Below are 18,938 nucleotides of genomic sequence, written 5' to 3'. Positions count from 1 at the left end.
CATATACTCAAATAATTAATCACCATTATTTAAAAACATTTATTTAAACTTGGGTCCCCCCCAAAAATGTATCGAGCCCTGTGCAACCTGGAAGTGTTGACGCAAGCGGGTGTGTCGTTCATAGCTCAATGGTGCGATTGCCTGTACTTCCGGAGAACGTAAACCTTTCACGAACAGCGAGATAGCAAGAAGAAGAAAAAGAATGAAAGGGTTGCTAGTCTGTCTCTATTGACTGATAATTATACAATATTTATATTTGATAGAATTAAATACATTCGAACACTTAGGTGAATCGCAAGAGGCGTCCGAATCAACAGCAGGAGTACCACAGCTAAAGTAAGTCGGTGGTTGTTTGCATGATGATAGCTAGCCTCGTTGCTAATGACGATAACTACTAGCTAACGTTAGCTATTTTCCCATTTCCTCGTTCCACCTAATTTGGGTTAACCGAAATTACGTTCCCCCTGAAATAAATGTAGTTCCATGTCAATGAGGCTGCTATAGCTAAATATCAATTAATTAAATGGCGCTATTAGTTGGCCTGCTAGGTAGCTAACGTATCCAAGCAAGTAACGTTATTGCTTTTTCATCCAATTTGTTTTGTATAACCTAACGTTAGCTAACTAGCTGTTGGCTGGATATATGAAAGTTATGGTTGGATACAATTGCCCAATTTAACATTATGGGGTGTTTGCTATTGACAAAACAAACGCTAACTATCTAGCTAGCTAACGTTATGGACATTCCCATAATTGGCTCAGTGTGTGAAAGCTAAGTAACTAACAGTTAGCTAGCTAAGGTCAATTTACACATCTACTGTAGGTGGTTAGCTAATCGATATGTCCACATTGTCAGGAAGTATCTTTTGTCTGTGGAAGAAGGCTATAATAACAAACGTCGCTGCTGGCATAATTTTTTAGCTTGTGGAAAAGCATCTCCGCAGTTAACGTTAAATCAGTATTGTCCCTGTTAGCTAGGTAACGTTATGTCTTGTTATTAAATTGTGTAGGCCTAGATATTGCCATTATTTTTTGGCGAAAAAGATTAGACCTACAGTAGAATGATAACTCATTTGATGTTTATCTGGCTATCTGAGACAAAATATATTGACATGTGTTTATAATATAAATTACGTTATTGACAGTATATATGGACATACAGTACCAGTCAAGTTTGGACACACCTACTCATTCAAGGGTTTTTATTTTTTCTATTTTCTACATAGTATAATAATAGTGAAGACGTCACAACTATAAAGTAACACAGATGGAATCAAGTAGTAACCAAAAAGTGTTAAACAAATCAAAATATATTTGAGTTTCTTCAAAGTAGCCACCCTTTGCCTTGATGACAGCTTCAAATTTGATTTGTCACATGCGCCGAATACGACAGACCTTACAGTGAAATGCTTACTTACAAGCCCTTAACTAACAATGCAGTTAAGAAAAATAATGAAGTTTAAAAAATAGAAAACAAATAGTTAAAGAGCAGCAGTAAAATAACAGTAGTGAGCCTATATACAGGGGGTACCGGTACAGAGTCAATGTGCGGGGGCACCGATTAGTCGAGGTAATTGAGGTAATATGTACATGTAGGTAGAGCTATTAAAGTGACTATGCATAGATAGTTGGCCTCCCAAGTGGCGCAGTGGTCTAAGGCACTGCATCGCAGTTGCTAGCTGTGCCACTAGAGATCCTGGATCGAGTCCAGGCTCTGTCGCAGCCTGCCGCAACTGGGAGACCCATGGGACGGGGACCTAGACTTGACCTTTTGGACCTAGACTTGGCGCTCCGATACCGCTTGCCGCGCGGTAGCAGAGAGAATGGTGTATGATTAGGGTGGCTGGAGTCTTTGACACTTTTTTGGGGCCTTCCTCTCACACCGCTTGGTATAGAGGTACTGGATGGCAAGAAGCTTGGCCCATGATGTACTGGGCCGTACGCACTACCCGCTGTAGTGCCTTGCGGTCGGAGGCCGAGCAGTTGCCATACCAGTCAGGATGTGAGGATCTGAGGACCCTTGCCAAATCTTTTCAGGCTCCTGAGGGGGAATAGGCGTTTGTCATGCCCTCTTCACGACTGTCTTGGTGTGTTTGAACCATGGTAATTTGTTGGTGATGTGGACACCAAGGATCTTGAAGCTCTCAATCTGCTCTACTACAGCCCTGCTGATGAGAGTGGTGGAATGCTCGGTCCTCCTTTTCCTGTTGTCCACAATCATCTCCTTTGTCTTGATCATGTTGAGGGAGAGGTTGTTGTCCTGGCACCTCACAGCCAGGTCTCTGACCTCCTCTCTATAGGCTGTCTCATTGTTGTCGGTGATCAGGCCTACCACTGTTGTCGTCGGCAAACTTAATGATGGTGGAGTCGTGCCTGGCCATGCAGTCATGGGTGAAGAGGGGACTGAGCACGCACCCCTGAGGGGCCCCCATGTTGAGGATCAGCGTGGTAGATGTGTTGTTACCTACCCATACCACCTGGGGGTGGCCCGTCAGGAAGTCCAGGATCCAGTTGCAGAGGGAGGTGTTTAGTCCCAGGGTCCTTAGCTTCGTGATGAGCTTTGAGGGTACTATGGTGTTGAACGCTGAGCTGTAGTCAATTAATAGCATGTTCCTTTTGTCCAGGTGGGAAAGGGCAGTGTGGAGTGCAATAGATTGCATCATCTGTGAATATTTTGGCATTCTCTCAACCAGCTTCATGAGATATCAAATTTATTGGTCACATACATGTGTTTAGCAGATTATTGCGGGTGTAGCAAAAATGCTTGTGCTTCTGGCTCCGACAGTGCAGTAATATCTAACAGGTAATATCTAAGTTACACAACATATACCCAATATACACATAAATCTAAGTAAGGAATGGATTAAGAATATATATACATATGTCAGTGGCATTGGACTAAGATACTGTAGACTAGTATAGAGTGCAGTTTATACATATGAGATGAGTAATGCTAGATACAGAAACATTATTAAAGTGTCTAGTTATCCATTTCTAAAAGTGGTCAGTGTTTCCTGATCTATGTCTATAGGCAGCTGCCTCTGATGTGCTAGTGATGGCTGTTTAGCAGTCTGATGGCCTTGAGATAGAAGCTGTTTTTCAGTCTCGGTCCCAGCTTTGATGCACCTGTACTGACCTCGCCTTCTGGATGATAGCGGGGTGAACAGGCAGTGGCTCGGGTGGTTGATGTCCTTGATGATCTTTTTGTCCTACCTATGGCATTGGGTGCTGTAGGTGTCCAGGCAGGCAGGAAGTTTTTCCCCGGTAATGCGTTCGGCAGACCACACCACCCTCTGGATAGGTTTGCGGTTGTGGTTGGTGCAGTTGCTGTACCAGGTGGTGGTACAGTCCGACAGGATGCTCTCAGTTGTGCACATCATTACTGGAATGCATTTCAATTAACAGGTGTGCCTTGTTAAAAGTTAATTTGTGGAATTTCTATCCTCCTTAATGCGTTTGAGCCAATCATTTGTGTTGTGACAAGGTAGGGGTCCTATACAGAAGATAACCCTATTTGGTAAAAGACCAAGTCCATATTATGGCAAGAACAGGTCAAATAAGCATAGAGAAACGACAGTCCATCATTACTTTAAGAGATTAAGGTTAGTCAATCTCAAAAATTTCATGGACTTTTAAAGTTTCTTCAAGTGCAGTCACAAAAACCATCAAGCGCTATGATGAAACTGGCTCTCATGAGGACCGCCACAGGAAAGGAAGACCCAGAGTTACCTCTGCTGCAGAGGATACGTTCATTAGAGTTAACTACACCTCAGAAATTGCAGCCCAAATAAATGCTTCACAGAGTTCAAGTAACAGACACATCTCAACATCAACTGTTCAGAGGAGACTGCGTGAATCAGGCCTTCATGGTCGAATTGCTGCAAAGAAACCACTACTAAAGGACACATAAGAAGGAGAGACTTGCTTGGGCCAAGAAACACGAGCAATGGACATTAGACCGAGTCTAAATTTGAATTCTTTGGTCCAACCGCAATGTATTTGTGAGACGCAGAGTAGGTGAACGGATGATCTCTGCATGTGTGGTTCCCACCGTGAAGCATGGAGGAGAAGGTGTGATGTGGTGTCAGTGTCTCAGGCTAACCACAAGGCCTATAGGAGGCACCAGGCCCAGCAAGGTGCCAGGGTCTCAGGTTAACCACAAGGTCTATAGGAGGCACCAGGCCCAGCACAGTGCCAGGGTCTCAGGTTAACCACAAGGCCTATAGGAGACACCAGGCCCAGCAAGGTGCCAGGGTCTCAGGTTAACCACAAGGTCTATAGGAGGCACCAGGCCCAGCAAGGTGCCAGGGTTGTTCTCAACCCACTTTCTTTTATCCTTTTATGACAGAACTCCCCTCCACCAGATGTGTACGATTACTGGAAATGATTGTTAATTGTGTCAGAAACTGAATAAAAGACCACACTATGAATTGTGGGTTTAAGGATGCAACACATTCTTTCTGTTCCGTCCAGTGTTGTCACGATACCAGTACTACGAAATCAGATTTTCCTTGGTACAAAATAGATTAACTCGATGGTCCTTTAAAATCCTACTTTATGTAAAATATTGTGTTTTGTAGATGTGACTGAGTGACAACATAAGACCGTTTTTTCCCCCAAACATTAGAACTGTTAACCTCAAGCAGTTAAGTCTGTTTCATGTTTTGTTGCCTTTGCTTCCTTACTTCCTAGTATCGCGATACTGGTATCGTGACAACTCTAATTAGGTCAGCCCGTGTCCCGGCAAGTTTTCTTTGAAGGCCTGCTTGGAAAAGTTGAGTTGGCCTGTGTTGTTGTGTGGGGAACTTTGAAAAGAAGTCAATAGGGCTGAGAAATTTCCTCAAGCTACAGTGCATGAGAGCAGACAGTGATCAGCTCGGGGGGGTTCAGGCAATACGGAGGGATTCCCACTGTGGAGGGATTCCCACATTGCCAGCTAGCAGCTGGTTCTCCCACAGTGGGAATCCCTCCGTATTGCCTGACCCCCCCCCCCCCCCCCCCGAGCTGATCTTTCCACTAAAGGTTAATGACTCCTTTTTAGAGCAGGGGTGTCAAACTCATTCCATGGAGGACTGTGTCTCCTAGTTTTGTTATTTCCTTTTCATTTGGCCAAATAAGACCTAGACGACAAGGTGAGGGGAGTTTTTAACCAATCAGGGACCCTAGTTGATCTATAAAGTACAAGGGAGGAGTGAACCCGCACATACTCAGCCCTGCAAATGAGTTTGAAACCTGTGACAAACTCATTGTAGAGGACAGTCGGAAGCTAACCCTGTCCACACAGTCGCCGCAGTGTTATTGTAGCTAACCCTGTCCACACACTGTCGCCGCAGTAGCTATTTGTCACCAGTCTTGATCATTAAACACCCAACAGTTTGATAGTGCAGCCTGTTGTCTGAGCTACCGCAACTGTATAGCCTACCAGAGAGATAATGCGGCCTGTTGTCTGAGCTACCTCAACTGTATAGCCTACCAGAGAGATAATGCGGCCTGTTGTCTGAGCTACCTTAACTGTATAGCCTACCAGAGATAATGTGGCCTGTTGTCTGAGCTACCTCAACTGTATAGCCTACCAGAGAGATAATGTGGCCTGTTCTCTGAGCTACCTCAACTGTATAGCCTACCAGAGAGTAGAATAGTACTTAATTGATCCCTTACTTGGAAAAATGTTTTAACACCACAGACAAGTATCAATACCACAGACCACACATAATGATTAACCGATATTAAGACAACTGCACCTTAGGACCATTAAAAGATAGTCCTTTTTTTTAAGCTAATAAATGCTTTTGTCTATTCTTTTCTGGGGAAACAAGCAACAACATTCGTATCATGGACGTAATCATAAATCATCACATTCAAATCCTGATGGCTATGAGTAAGTATATACTATATTCTCCTATTACAGGATTTCCCACCGCCTGGTGTCTGAACAACACTTCTGATGGTGTCATGCGCACACACATGATGCCAAAAAAAACTACTTAGCAGGAAAGCCATCAATGTTATGTTTTTTTGGCATCATGTGTGCATGACACCAACAGAAGTGTATTTCAGATACCGGGATGTGGGAAATCCTGTGTTGAAGTTAATGGTTCTAATGCACAGATGGCTTAACATATGGCTACGGTCATATAGACTTAAAGTAAGGTAACCTACACTGTTATCTAACTTTTATTAGATGACAGTATTAATGCAAGTTAATGTTATACCCACCACAAGGTTAGCAGCATGTAGTAAATATCGACCCCCTAAAAACACACATGAAGGCCAATTTCCAATTTGATTATTGGGCTGGGAAAAAGTAGCACACTCATTCATCTAAGGCAATAACACTAGTCATTTAGGTCTAATACAACCATGTATGCACACAAGAGCCAGCATGACGGTTGTGCAGCCAGATAGATGGCAATGATTGCCCTGGCTTGGACTGGATAAGTTGTCACCTCACCAACACCACTGCTGTCTTTGCTGTGCTCTCCCTGTTTTGTAGTCATGTACTGTTTTGGGGGTTTATGTAATGGGAAGGCTGTGGAGCTGCCCTTGGGAGAGACTGGCTGTCTTTGATGCTGAGATGGAATCTGAGAAACTGAACATGAGTCACCGGAGCGCGCACACACACTACTCCAGCTTCACACATGCCGCCATGTCTCAGCAAATCATCTATGCTTTTCAGGATTCATTGTGTTGATATAAAACAAATACATTGAGCAGTTATCGATGTGAAAACATAATTTAGTTGATGTGCAAACATAATTTGGTTGAGGACAGCACTGGTGGCTCTTGGGAAAGGGAGCTAGCTTTGTAGGTCCATTAAATGTAGGCCTAGGCTACATCTGTTTTCACTACTTTTGTCTCCTGACCGATCAGTTTATGAAGTTGTTACACGCCACTGGTGTAATTAATGAGCAAGAAATCATTACTGACAATCAGGCTGTCTCAAGACAGTGTGATTGGGTATACAATGATTAGGCCTGCTAACACAGACTCTCATGGGCAAGACATTGTGTTGATGAAGTCCAGGCTGTGTGTAAAGTTGTTATTCTGTTTCCCTGCTGTGAGACAACTTTATGTAATGGTTTACATAACAATCTCACTACCCACATCCTTGAATACAGCCAGTGGGTGTAATCTAAGATGATTAAAATCACGACTTTCACTTTGTCTCCAGGGTCAAACCTCTTGACTACATTTCATGTTGGTTAGTATCTCTCTAGCAAGTCTTCGGTGGTAGAGCGAGACATACAACAATGTATGTACTATTCTGTTCACCTTTCTAATAGTAGACAATGATAAGAAATTGACTGTAGTTCATGTGCTCGACTTTGTCCTACTCAACATATTATTTGTCTCCTTAAGGCTGGAATCCTTAGTTAAAACAATAACAAAGTGTTACCCTGCCTCTGTTTTGGTAAAAAGCTTAGGGATGGGCTTAGAGAAATGTAAACACTCAAATTCATAGGCAGAGCTATATATGCAAGACCTGACCATCCATGATATCAAAATTATATTTTAATTTTGAGCCTATACAGTGTTAGTTTACAGTAAAATAAGAAGTTTATTTTGTGTTCTGAATGGGTATGAGAGTTGATCTAAACTCACACTGCATTTATATGTTTATAGTCATCAAATCAATGGGTAAAAACCATTCAGTTAAAAACATTGCTGTAGCAACTAACGATTCCTAGCTTTAATAAGCATGGTAGCTAACAGTCCAGCATGCTCTGATTTGAAGTATGTCCCGTTCAGCCAGACAATTGATCTCAGTAGCTATACTTTCATTTTATTTACCTTTTTTTTTTTTTTTTTACTGGGCAAGTCAGTTAAGAACAAAATATGGAGCCCATATTGGCCAGGTGCCTCGTAGGACAGTCAGTCTAGATTAATTGATGGCCTGCTGGTGAAACCAAAGTGCTGAGTCAAAGATCACCTCTTTAAACCACCATTGTCCTCATTCACTCAATGACATTGTGCTGGGAGACTTCTCCTAACGTGTTTACTTCCTGCTTGCTCCCCAGGTCTCCTATCTCTTCCTTGGTCCGACCCCGATGTCAAGCACATCGGCCAGCCACCACAGTGAGTGGTAGAGGGGGGCGAAGGGGCAGCCAGCGGCCCTGTGCCAGTGACGGGGCTGTGGTGGGCACGGCCCGAGGCCTCTAACTGGATCCCTCGAAGCAGCAGCCGCCGCCCGGCGGTGCCCGCAGTGCCATGGACCATCCAAAAGAGGGTGAACGGCCGGCGAGGAGCAGCAAGGTGGCACAGGGGCGCAGCGGGCACTCCAGACCCTCCAGCTCCTCAGCCTCCTCCGGGGTTCTCATGGTGGGACCCAACTTCCGCGTGGGCAAGAAGATCGGTTGCGGCAACTTCGGAGAACTGAAGCTCGGTAAGAGGAGTTAATGTAATCTTTATAAAGGTAGGACTGTATTTCATATTGAACCACCCAAGAACACTCAGTTTACATGGGGTAACATGAACTGCTCTTTGTGTTGATCATTTCATACGATGTGTTGGCCACTAGTGTTGTCATGATACCAACGTTTTACTTACAATACGATACAAGACCAAGTATCACGATACTGAGTAGTATATTACCGTGGTACCGGTATACCGTGCATCACTATTGGCCATACGAGCCTCCCAGACCCAGCATCGCTTATGTTGTCCATAGTGCTTTTACTTTGGGCTCACGGGGATAGGCATATATTGATTGTGATGTATTCATGCCTGCTTCATAGTAATCACATAAATAATGCACAGGATTTCAGTGGCTTGGCCTATCATGGCCAGGAACATAAAAGCCATATTTCAGATGCTAAATTCATGACATTCTGACAATCCAATGACACGGGGATCTGAGAAGGTTTATCAGCTTCAACGTGTGCTGTTATAACTGGTTATATTATAACCTCCCACAGCAACACAAGACCGACACAACAACTGTCTCTGAGACCCATCAGCACTAACATTGTGTCTGTGTACAGAATTCCATTGTAGTAGTACATGTGGCACTCTGCTATGCTGCTGTACCAATAATCAATGCATTTCTCTTAATTGAGTAGATTAGCTAGTACATGTGATGGCCATAGGCGGGGCCTGCTTGCTGAATGGAGCATACTGGGGTCACACCAATGATGTTTATAAAACCTGGTATTGGCCATTGAGAGGCTTTGAAACCACCGGCCGGCCATATTGGCGCTCCCCATTTTTAAGAGCAGTCCTCCGTAGGAATGACTGGAATTCTACATTATTTCAATTTTTAAAAATGACATTACATTTATTTAACTCTTTTGATTTCGTCCATAACATTAGTTATCTAAAAATATATATATACTATGGAAAATGTTATTTTATTTTTGTGTTTAGCTCACATAATATAATTTGAAAGTTTGCATAAGGTTGCTGTTATATAATGTGGTTAAAACGAATGTAGACATTAATAAATGCATTTCTATAGCTTTCTAAATATTTTTTGCAGTTGTGAGGGAGAGCCAAGATGTCGGCTTTGTGGCTTCAACACAGCGCCCACATTAGTCATCTAGTGTTGAGATACAGTTGAAGTCGGAAGTTTACATTACACTTAGGTTTGAGTCATTAAAACTAGTTTTTCAACCACTCCACAAATTTCTTGTTAACAAACTATAGTTTTGGCAAGTCGGTTAGGACATCTACTTTGTGCATGACACAAGTAATTTTTCCAACAATTATTTACAGACAGATTATCTCACTGTATCACAATTCCAGTGGGTCAGAAGTTTACATACACAAAGTTGGCTGTGCCTTTTAAACAGCTTGGGAAATTCAAGAAAATTGTCATGGCTTTAGAAGCTTCTGATAGGCTAATTGACATCATTTGAGTCAATTGGAGGTGTACCTGTTGATGTATTTCAAGGCCTACCTTCCAACTCAGTGCCTCTTTGCTTGACATCATGGGAAAATCAAAAGAAATCAGCCAAGACCCCAGAAAATAAATTGTAGACCTCCCCAAGTCTGGTTCATCCTTGGGAGCAAGTTCCAAACGCCTGAAGGTACCACATTCGTCTGTACAAACAATAGTATGCAAGTATAAACACCATAGGACCACGCAGCCATCATACCTACTCAGGAAGGAGACTCGTTCTGTCTCCTAGAGATGAACATACTTTGGTGCGAAAAGTGCAAATCAATCCCAGAACAACAGCAAAGGACCTTGTGAAGTATCTATATCCACAGTAAAAGAGTCCTATATCAACATAACCTTGATAGGCCGCTCAGCAAGGAAGAAGCCACTGCTCAAAAACCGCCATAAAAAATCCAGACTACGGTTTGGAACTACACATGGGGACAAAGATCATACTTTTTGGAGAAATGTCCTCTGGTCTGATGAAACAAAAATAGAACTGTTTGGCAATAATGACCATCGTTATGTTAGCTGGGAAAAGGGGGAGGCTTTCAAGCCGAAGAACACCATCCCAACCGTGAAGCACGGGGGTGGCAGCATCATGTTGTGGGGGTGCTTTGCTGCAGGAGGGACTGGTGCACTTCACAAAATAGATGGCATCATGAGGCAGGAAAATTATGTGGATATATTGAAGCAACATCTCAAGACATTAGTCAGAAAGTTAAAGCTTGGTCACAAATGGTTCTTCCAAATTGACAATGACCCCAAGCATACTTCCAAAGTTGTGGCAAAATGGCTTAAAGACAACAAATTCCAGGTATTGGAGTGGCCATCACAAAGCCCTGACCTCAATCCTATAGAACATTTGTGGGCAGAACTGAAAAAGTGTGTGCGAGCAAGGTGACCTACAAACCTGACTCAGTTACACCAGTTCTGTCAGGAGTAATGGGCCAAAATTCACCCAACTTATTGTGGGAAGCTTGTGGAAGGCTACCAGAAATGTTTTACCCAAGTTAAACAATTTAAAGGCAATGGTACCAAATACTAACTTGAGTGTATGTAAACTTTTGACCCACTGAGAATGTGATGAAAGAAATAAAAGCTGAAATTAATCATTCTCTCTACTATTATTCTGACATTTCACATTCTTAAAATAAAGTGGTGATCCTAACTGTCCTAAAACAGGGAATTTTTACTAGGATTAAATGTCAGGAATTGTGAAACTGAGTTTAAATGTATTTTGGCTAAGGTGTATGTAAACTTCTGACTTCAACTGTAAATCATTGGGTCACACACAAACCTCTGTCTAGACATAGATTGATGCATACACACTCCTTTCTTGAGGCTGGACTGAAGTGCCCCTGAGCAACACAGAGCTCACTTTTTCTAAAGATTTTTTGTCCTGATCTGAAACTGCTTTTGGAGATGGTCGTTTGCTGTCTACTAGGCTAAACACCAACACTCTATTTAGGCAAGCCCTTCAGTAGGTTGAGTAATAACCAAAGGGCTCTTATCTGAATGCCACCTCTCTCTGCTTTGTTTCAGGTAAAAATCTCTACACCAACGAGTATGTAGCTATTAAACTGGTAAGTACTCTCTCCTGTAAAAAATAAACTGCACTGAACATAAATATAAACACAACATGTGTTGGTTTCGTGAGCTGAAATAAAAGATCACGGAAATTTTCCATACACACAATAAGCTTATTTCTCAATTTGTTGGACATATTTGTTTACATCCCGTTTAGTGAGCATTTCTCCTTTGCCAAGATAATCCTTCCACCTGACAGGTGTGGCATATCAAGAAGCTTCTTCACATGCAGCATCGTCTGAGACCAACCACCCGGACAGCTGATAAAACTGGGTTTGCACAACCGAATAATTTCTGCGCAAACTGTCAGAAACTGTCTCATGGAAGCTCATCTGCGTGCTCAGTCAGGGTCTTGACCTGGCTGTAGTTCGGCGTCGTAACCAACTTCGGTGGGCAAATGCTCAGCTACGATGAACACTGGCACGCTGGAGAGGTGTGCTCTTCACAGATGAATCCCAGTTTCGACTGTACAGGGCAGATGGCAGACAGCGTGTATAACAGTGCCCAATGGTAGCAGCGGGGTTATGGTATGGGCAGGCATAAGCTGCGAACACAGTTAGCGGTGACCCAAAGGCCTGATGTAGGCTACACACATAATCTGTCACTCATCAATAATTGAGCAAAGGCCTAGTGAGGCATGCATGCGACCAGCCTCGCTTTTACACTCCCAGAGGACACGTCGCCTGAAAAACATCAGACTCTGCCTTTGAAGCAGAAGACTGTTTTTAAGTTGTTGACAGTCAACATGGTGAGCCCTGGCAGTAATTTCTCTGGAGGACAGGTCTAGAGGAGTTTGGGGGCTGTCGTATGAGGCACTTGACAGCAGCACTGCTCTGTATGCTTAGAATCGGGGCAGAATGAATGCATATCAATTGTAGGCTACTGAAGTCTTTGTTTACAAACTAAGATTTCTGAGGATTGATACTGAAAGGGAAATTAGACTTGTCATTTTTTATGTGGAAGTGACTAGGCCTAATTGTCAGCATACCAGCATACCACCCTGCATCCCACTGCTGGCTTGCCTCTGAAGCTAAACAGGTTGCCCCTAGTATGTCCCTGGATGGGAGACCAGATGCTGTTGGAAGTGGTGTTGGAGGGCCCTCTGGTCTTCAGATCGAATCCCAATGCTCCAGGGCAGTGAAGGGGACATTGGACTGCATAGGGTGCCGTCTTCCTGATGTGACATTAAACAGGTGTCCTGACTTTCTGTGATATTTAAAAATCCCATGGCACTGATCCCAGGTGTTAACCTCTGTCCTTGCTCAATTCCCAACCTGCCCATTTCCATCATGGCCACCTAATCATCCACCTCATTCCTAATTGGCATTTATCATGCTTCACCGCTCCACAATGCTAGCTGATGTGTGGTGAGCGTTCTGGCACAAAATGGTTGTTTCCTCATTACTATGTAAAGCGCTTTTAATACCTCAGTTGGTAGAATGGCACTATATAAATCCAATCCATTATTATTTAATCATGGTCGAAACCATAGATTTTGGGCTCCCGAGTGTCACAGTGGTACGCTTGCACGTCTAATGTGGTTAGCATGTAACGCAGAATTCTGTTTTTCACCCAATTTTTTTATTTTTATTATAAACACATATTACTACATTTTTGTAAACCTTATTGTAATTTCTGCTGTCATCAGACAAATTTTGTGCTTCAGTTGCAATTCTCCTCTCGGTGAGAATTCACACGAACGGGCATTCTATCAGCAGACAGCGCTCTGACTCATGTGTAGCTACTTTTCTCAGGTACTTTTCTCAGTGTAGTCTACTTTTCTCTGGTACTTTTCTCAGTGTAGTCTACTTTTCTCTGGTACTTTTCTCAGTGTAGTCTACTTTTCTCTGGTACTTTTCTCAGTGTAGTCTACTTTTCTCTGGTACTTTTCTCAGTGTCGTCTACTTTTCTCTGGTACTTTTCTCAGTGTCGTCTACTATTCTCTGGTACTTTTCTCAGTGTCGTCTACTATTCTCTGGTACTTTTCTCAGTGTCGTCTACTATTCTCTGGTACTTTTCTCAGTGTAGTCTACTTTTCTCTGGTACTTTTCTCAGTGTAGTCTACTTTTCTCTGGTACTTTTCTCAGTGTAGTCTACTTTTCTCTGGTACTTTTCTCAGTGTAGTCTACTTTTCTCTGGTACTTTTCTCAGTGTCGTCTACTTTTCTCTGGTACTTTTCTCAGTGTCGTCTACTATTCTCTGGTACTTTTCTCAGTGTCGTCTACTATTCTCTGGTACTTTTCTCAGTGTCGTCTACTATTCTCTGGTACTTTTCTCAGTGTCGTCTACTATTCTCTGGTACTTTTCTCAGTGTCGTCTACTATTCTCTGGTACTTTTCTCAGTGTCGTCTACTATTCTCTGGTACTTTTCTCAGTGTCGTCTACTATTCTCTGGTACTTTTCTCAGTGTCGTCTACTATTCTCTGGTACTTTTCTCAGTGTCGTCTACTTTTCTCTGGTACTTTTCTCAGTGTCGTCTACTGTTCTCTGGTACTTTTCTCAGTGTCGTCTACTTTTCTCTGGTACTTTTCTCAGTGTCGTCTACTTTTCTCTGGTACTTTTCTCAGTGTCGTCTACTATTCTCTGGTACTTTTCTCAGTGTCGTCTACTATTCTCTGGTACTTTTCTCAGTGTCGTCTACTGTTCTCTGGTACTTTTCTCAGTGTAGTCTACTGTTCTCTGGTACTTTTCTCAGTGTAGTCTACTATTCTCTGGTACTTTTCTCAGTGTAGTCTACTATTCTCTGGTACTTTTCTCAGTGTAGTCTACTATTCTCTGGTACTTTTCTCAGTGTAGTCTACTATTCTCTGGTACTTTTCTCAGTGTAGTCTACTATTCTCTGGTACTTTTCTCAGTGTAGTCTACTATTCTCTGGTACTTTTCTCAGTGTAGTCTACTATTCTCTGGTACTTTTCTCAGTGTAGTCTACTATTCTCTGGTACTTTTCTCAGTGTAGTCTACTATTCTCTGGTACTTTTCTCAGTGTAGTCTACTTTCTCTGGTACTTTTCTCAGTGTAGTCTACTTTTCTCTGGTACTTTTCTCAGTGTAGTCTACTTTTCTCTGGTACTTTTCTCAGTGTAGTCTACTTTTCTCTGGTACTTTTCTCAGTGTAGTCTACTTTTCTCTGGTACTTTTCTCAGTGTAGTCTACTTTTCTCTGGTACTTTTCTCAGTGTCGTCTACTTTTCTCTGGTACTTTTCTCAGTGTCGTCTACTTTTCTCTGGTACTTTTCTCAGTGTCGTCTACTATTCTCTGGTACTTTTCTCAGTGTCGTCTACTATTCTCTGGTACTTTTCTCAGTGTCGTCTACTATTCTCTGGTACTTTTCTCAGTGTAGTCTACTTTTCTCTGGTACTTTTCTCAGTGTCGTCTACTATTCTCTGGTACTTTTCTCAGTGTCGTCTACTATTCTCTGGTACTTTTCTCAGTGTCGTCTACTTTTCTCTGGTACTTTTCTCAGTGTCGTCTACTATTCTCTGGTACTTTTCTCAGTGTCGTCTACTATTCTCTGGTACTTTTCTCAGTGTCGTCTACTATTCTCTGGTACTTTTCTCAGTGTCGTCTACTATTCTCTGGTACTTTTCTCAGTGTCGTCTACTTTCTCTGGTACTTTTCTCAGTGTCGTCTACTATTCTCTGGTACTTTTCTCAGTGTCGTCTACTATTCTCTGGTACTTTTCTCAGTGTCGTCTACTATTCTCTGGTACTTTTCTCAGTGTCGTCTACTATTCTCTGGTACTTTTCTCAGTGTCGTCTACTATTCTCTGGTACTTTTCTCAGTGTCGTCTACTATTCTCTGGTACTTTTCTCAGTGTCGTCTACTATTCTCTGGTACTTTTCTCAGTGTCGTCTACTATTCTCTGGTACTTTTCTCAGTGTCGTCTACTATTCTCTGGTACTTTTCTCAGTGTCGTCTACTATTCTCTGGTACTTTTCTCAGTGTCGTCTACTATTCTCTGGTACTTTTCTCAGTGTCGTCTACTATTCTCTGGTACTTTTCTCAGTGTAGTCTACTATTCTCTGGTACTTTTCTCAGTGTAGTCTACTATTCTCTGGTACTTTTCTCAGTGTAGTCTACTTTTCTCTGGTACTTTTCTCAGTGTCGTCTACTTTTCTCTGGTACTTTTCTCAGTGTCGTCTACTTTTCTCTGGTACTTTTCTCAGTGTCGTCTACTTTTCTCTGGTACTTTTCTCAGTGTCGTCTACTTTTCTCTGGTACTTTTCTCAGTGTCGTCTACTTTTCTCTGGTACTTTTCTCAGTGTCGTCTACTTTTCTCTGGTACTTTTCTCAGTGTCGTCTACTTTTCTCTGGTACTTTTCTCAGTGTCGTCTACTTTTCTCTGGTACTTTTCTCAGTGTCGTCTACTTTTCTCTGGTACTTTTCTCAGTGTCGTCTACTTTTCTCTGGTACTTTTCTCAGTGTCGTCTACTTTTCTCTGGTACTTTTCTCAGTGTCGTCTACTTTTCTCTGGTACTTTTCTCAGTGTCGTCTACTTTTCTCTGGTACTTTTCTCAGTGTCGTCTACTTTTCTCTGGTACTTTTCTCAGTGTCGTCTACTTTTCTCTGGTACTTTTCTCAGTGTCGTCTACTTTTCTCTGGTACTTTTCTCAGTGTCGTCTACTATTCTCTGGTACTTTTCTCAGTGTCGTCTACTATTCTCTGGTACTTTTCTCAGTGTCGTCTACTATTCTCTGGTACTTTTCTCAGTGTCGTCTACTATTCTCTGGTACTTTTCTCAGTGTCGTCTACTATTCTCTGGTACTTTTCTCAGTGTCGTCTACTATTCTCTGGTACTTTTCTCAGTGTCGTCTACTTTTCTCTGGTACTTTTCTCAGTGTCGTCTACTTTTCTCTGGTACTTTTCTCAGTGTCGTCTACTTTTCTCTGGTACTTTTTCAGTTTCTCTGGTACTTTTCTCAGTGTCGTCTACTTTTCTCTGGTACTTTTCTCAGTGTCGTCTACTTTTCTCTGGTACTTTTCTCAGTGTCGTCTACTTTTCTCTGGTACTTTTCTCAGTGTCGTCTACTTTTCTCTGGTACTTTTCTCAGTGTCGTCTACTTTTCTCTGGTACTTCTGTCTACTTTTCTCAGTGTCGTCTACTTTCTCTGGTACTTTTCTCAGTGTCGTCTACTATTCTCTGGTACTTTTCTCAGTGTCGTCTACTATTCTCTGGTACTTTTCTCAGTGTCGTCTACTATTCTCTGGTACTTTTCTCAGTGTCGTCTACTATTCTCTGGTACTTTTCTCAGTGTCGTCTACTATTCTCTGGTACTTTTCTCAGTGTCGTCTACTATTCTCTGGTACTTTTCTCAGTGTCGTCTACTATTCTCTGGTACTTTTCTCAGTGTCGTCTACTATTCTCTGGTACTTTTCTCAGTGTCGTCTACTATTCTCTGGTACTTTTCTCAGTGTCGTCTACTATTCTCTGGTACTTTTCTCAGTGTCGTCTACTATTCTCTGGTACTTTTCTCAGTGTCGTCTACTATTCTCTGGTACTTTTCTCAGTGTCGTCTACTATTCTCTGGTACTTTTCTCAGTGTCGTCTACTATTCTCTGGTACTTTTCTCAGTGTCGTCTACTATTCTCTGGTACTTTTCCTCAGTGTCGTCTACTATTCTCTGGTACTTTTCTCAGTGTCGTCTACTATTCTCTGGTACTTTTCTCAGTGTCGTCTACTATTCTCTGGTACTTTTCTCAGTGTCGTCTACTATTCTCTGGTACTTTTCTCAGTGTCGTCTACTATTCTCTGGTACTTTTCTCAGTGTCGTCTACTATTCTCTGGTACTTTTCTCAGTGTCGTCTACTATTCTCTGGTACTTTTCTCAGTGTCGTCTACTATTCTCTGGTACTTTTCTCAGTGTCGTCTACTATTCTCTGGTACTTTTCTCAGTGTCGTCTACTATTCTCTGGTACTTTTCTCAGTGTCGTCTACTATTCTCTGGTACTTTTCTCAGTGTCGTCTACTATTCTCTGGTACTTTTCTCAGTGTCGTCTACTATTCTCTGGTACTTTTCTCAGTGTCGTCTACTATTCTCTGGTACTTTTCTCAGTGTCGTCTACTATTCTCTGGTACTTTTCTCAGTGTCGTCTACTATTCTCTGGTACTTTTCTCAGTGTCGTCTACTATTCTCTGGTACTTTTCTCAGTGTCGTCTACTATTCTCTGGTACTTTTCTCAGTGTCGTCTACTATTCTCTGGTACTTTTCTCAGTGTCGTCTACTATTCTCTGGTACTTTTCTCAGTGTCGTCTACTATTCTCTGGTACTTTTCTCAGTGTCGTCTTACTATTCTCCTGGTACTTTTCTCAGTGTCGTCTACTATTCTCTGGTACTTTTCTCAGTGTCGTCTATTCTTGTACTTTCTCAGTGGTACTATTCTCTGGTACTTTTCTCAGTGTCGTCTACTATTCTCTGGTACTTTTCTCAGTGTCGTCTACTATTCTCTGGTACTTTTCTCAGTGTCGTCTACTATTCTCTGGTACTTTTCTCAGTGTCGTCTACTATTCTCTGGTACTTTTCTCAGTGTCGTCTACTATTCTCTGGTACTTTTCTCAGTGTCGTCTACTATTCTCTGGTACTTTTCTCAGTGTCGTCTACTATTCTCTGGTACTTTTCTCAGTGTCGTCTACTATTCTCTGGTACTTTTCTCAGTGTCGTCTACTTTTCTCTGGTACTTTTCTCAGTGTCGTCTACTTTTCTCTGGTACTTTTTCTCAGTGTCGTCTACTTTTCTCTGGTACTTTTCTCAGTGTCGTCTACTTTTCTCTGGTACTTTTCTCAGTGTCGTCTACTTTTCTCTGGTACTTTTCTCAGTGTCGTCTACTTTTCTCTGGTACTTTCTCAGTGTCGTCTACTTTTCTCTGGTACTTTTCTCAGTGTCGTCTACTTTTCTCTGGTACTTTTCTCAGTGTCGTCTACTTTTCTCTGGTACTTTTCTCAGTGTCGTCTACTTTTCTCTGGTACTTTTCTCAGTGTCGTCTACTTTTCTCTGGTACTTTTCTCAGTGTCGTCTACTTTTCTCTGGTACTTTTCTCAGTGTCGTCTACTTTTCTCTGGTACTTTTCTCAGTGTCGTCTACTTTTCTCTGGTACTTTTCTCAGTGTCGTCTACTTTTCTCTGGTACTTTTCTCAGTGTCGTCTACTTTTCTCTGGTACTTTTCTCAGTGTAGTCTACTTTTCTCTGGTACTTTTCTCAGTGTAGTCTACTTTTCTCTGGTACTTTTCTCAGTGTAGTCTACTTTTCTCTGGTACTTTTCTCAGTGTAGTCTACTTTTCTCTGGTACTTTTCTCAGTGTAGTCTACTTTTCTCTGGTACTTTTCTCAGTGTAGTCTACTTTTCTCTGGTACTTTTCTCAGTGTAGTCTACTTTCTCTGGTACTTTTCTCAGTGTAGTCTACTTTTCTCTGGTACTTTTCTCAGTGTAGTCTACTTTTCTCTGGTACTTTTCTCAGTGTCGTCTACTTTTCTCTGGTA

The 18,938-nt window shown here is 42.1% G+C and overlaps 1 protein-coding gene across 1 annotated transcript in view; it reads left to right on the top strand.

The window, feature by feature from the left end:
* Positions 1-142: 142 nt before the first annotated feature.
* LOC120035643 (casein kinase I) overlaps positions 143-18,938 on the top strand; it is a gene marked incomplete at its 3' end in the record, with an annotated part of 38,878 nt that continues 20,082 nt past the window's right edge. The window contains exons 1-4 of the mRNA XM_038982221.1: positions 143-336; positions 5,816-5,877; positions 8,018-8,382; positions 11,422-11,462. Coding sequence (XP_038838149.1) covers positions 8,208-8,382; positions 11,422-11,462 — 216 coding nt within the window. The remainder of the gene's footprint in view (positions 337-5,815; positions 5,878-8,017; positions 8,383-11,421; positions 11,463-18,938) is intronic.

The sequence above is a fragment of the Salvelinus namaycush genome, unplaced genomic scaffold (assembly GCF_016432855.1).
Source record: "Salvelinus namaycush isolate Seneca unplaced genomic scaffold, SaNama_1.0 Scaffold1076, whole genome shotgun sequence".
In the NCBI taxonomy this organism is placed as follows: Eukaryota; Metazoa; Chordata; class Actinopteri; order Salmoniformes; family Salmonidae; genus Salvelinus; species Salvelinus namaycush.
This window is presented reverse-complemented; position numbering and strand designations above follow the sequence as displayed.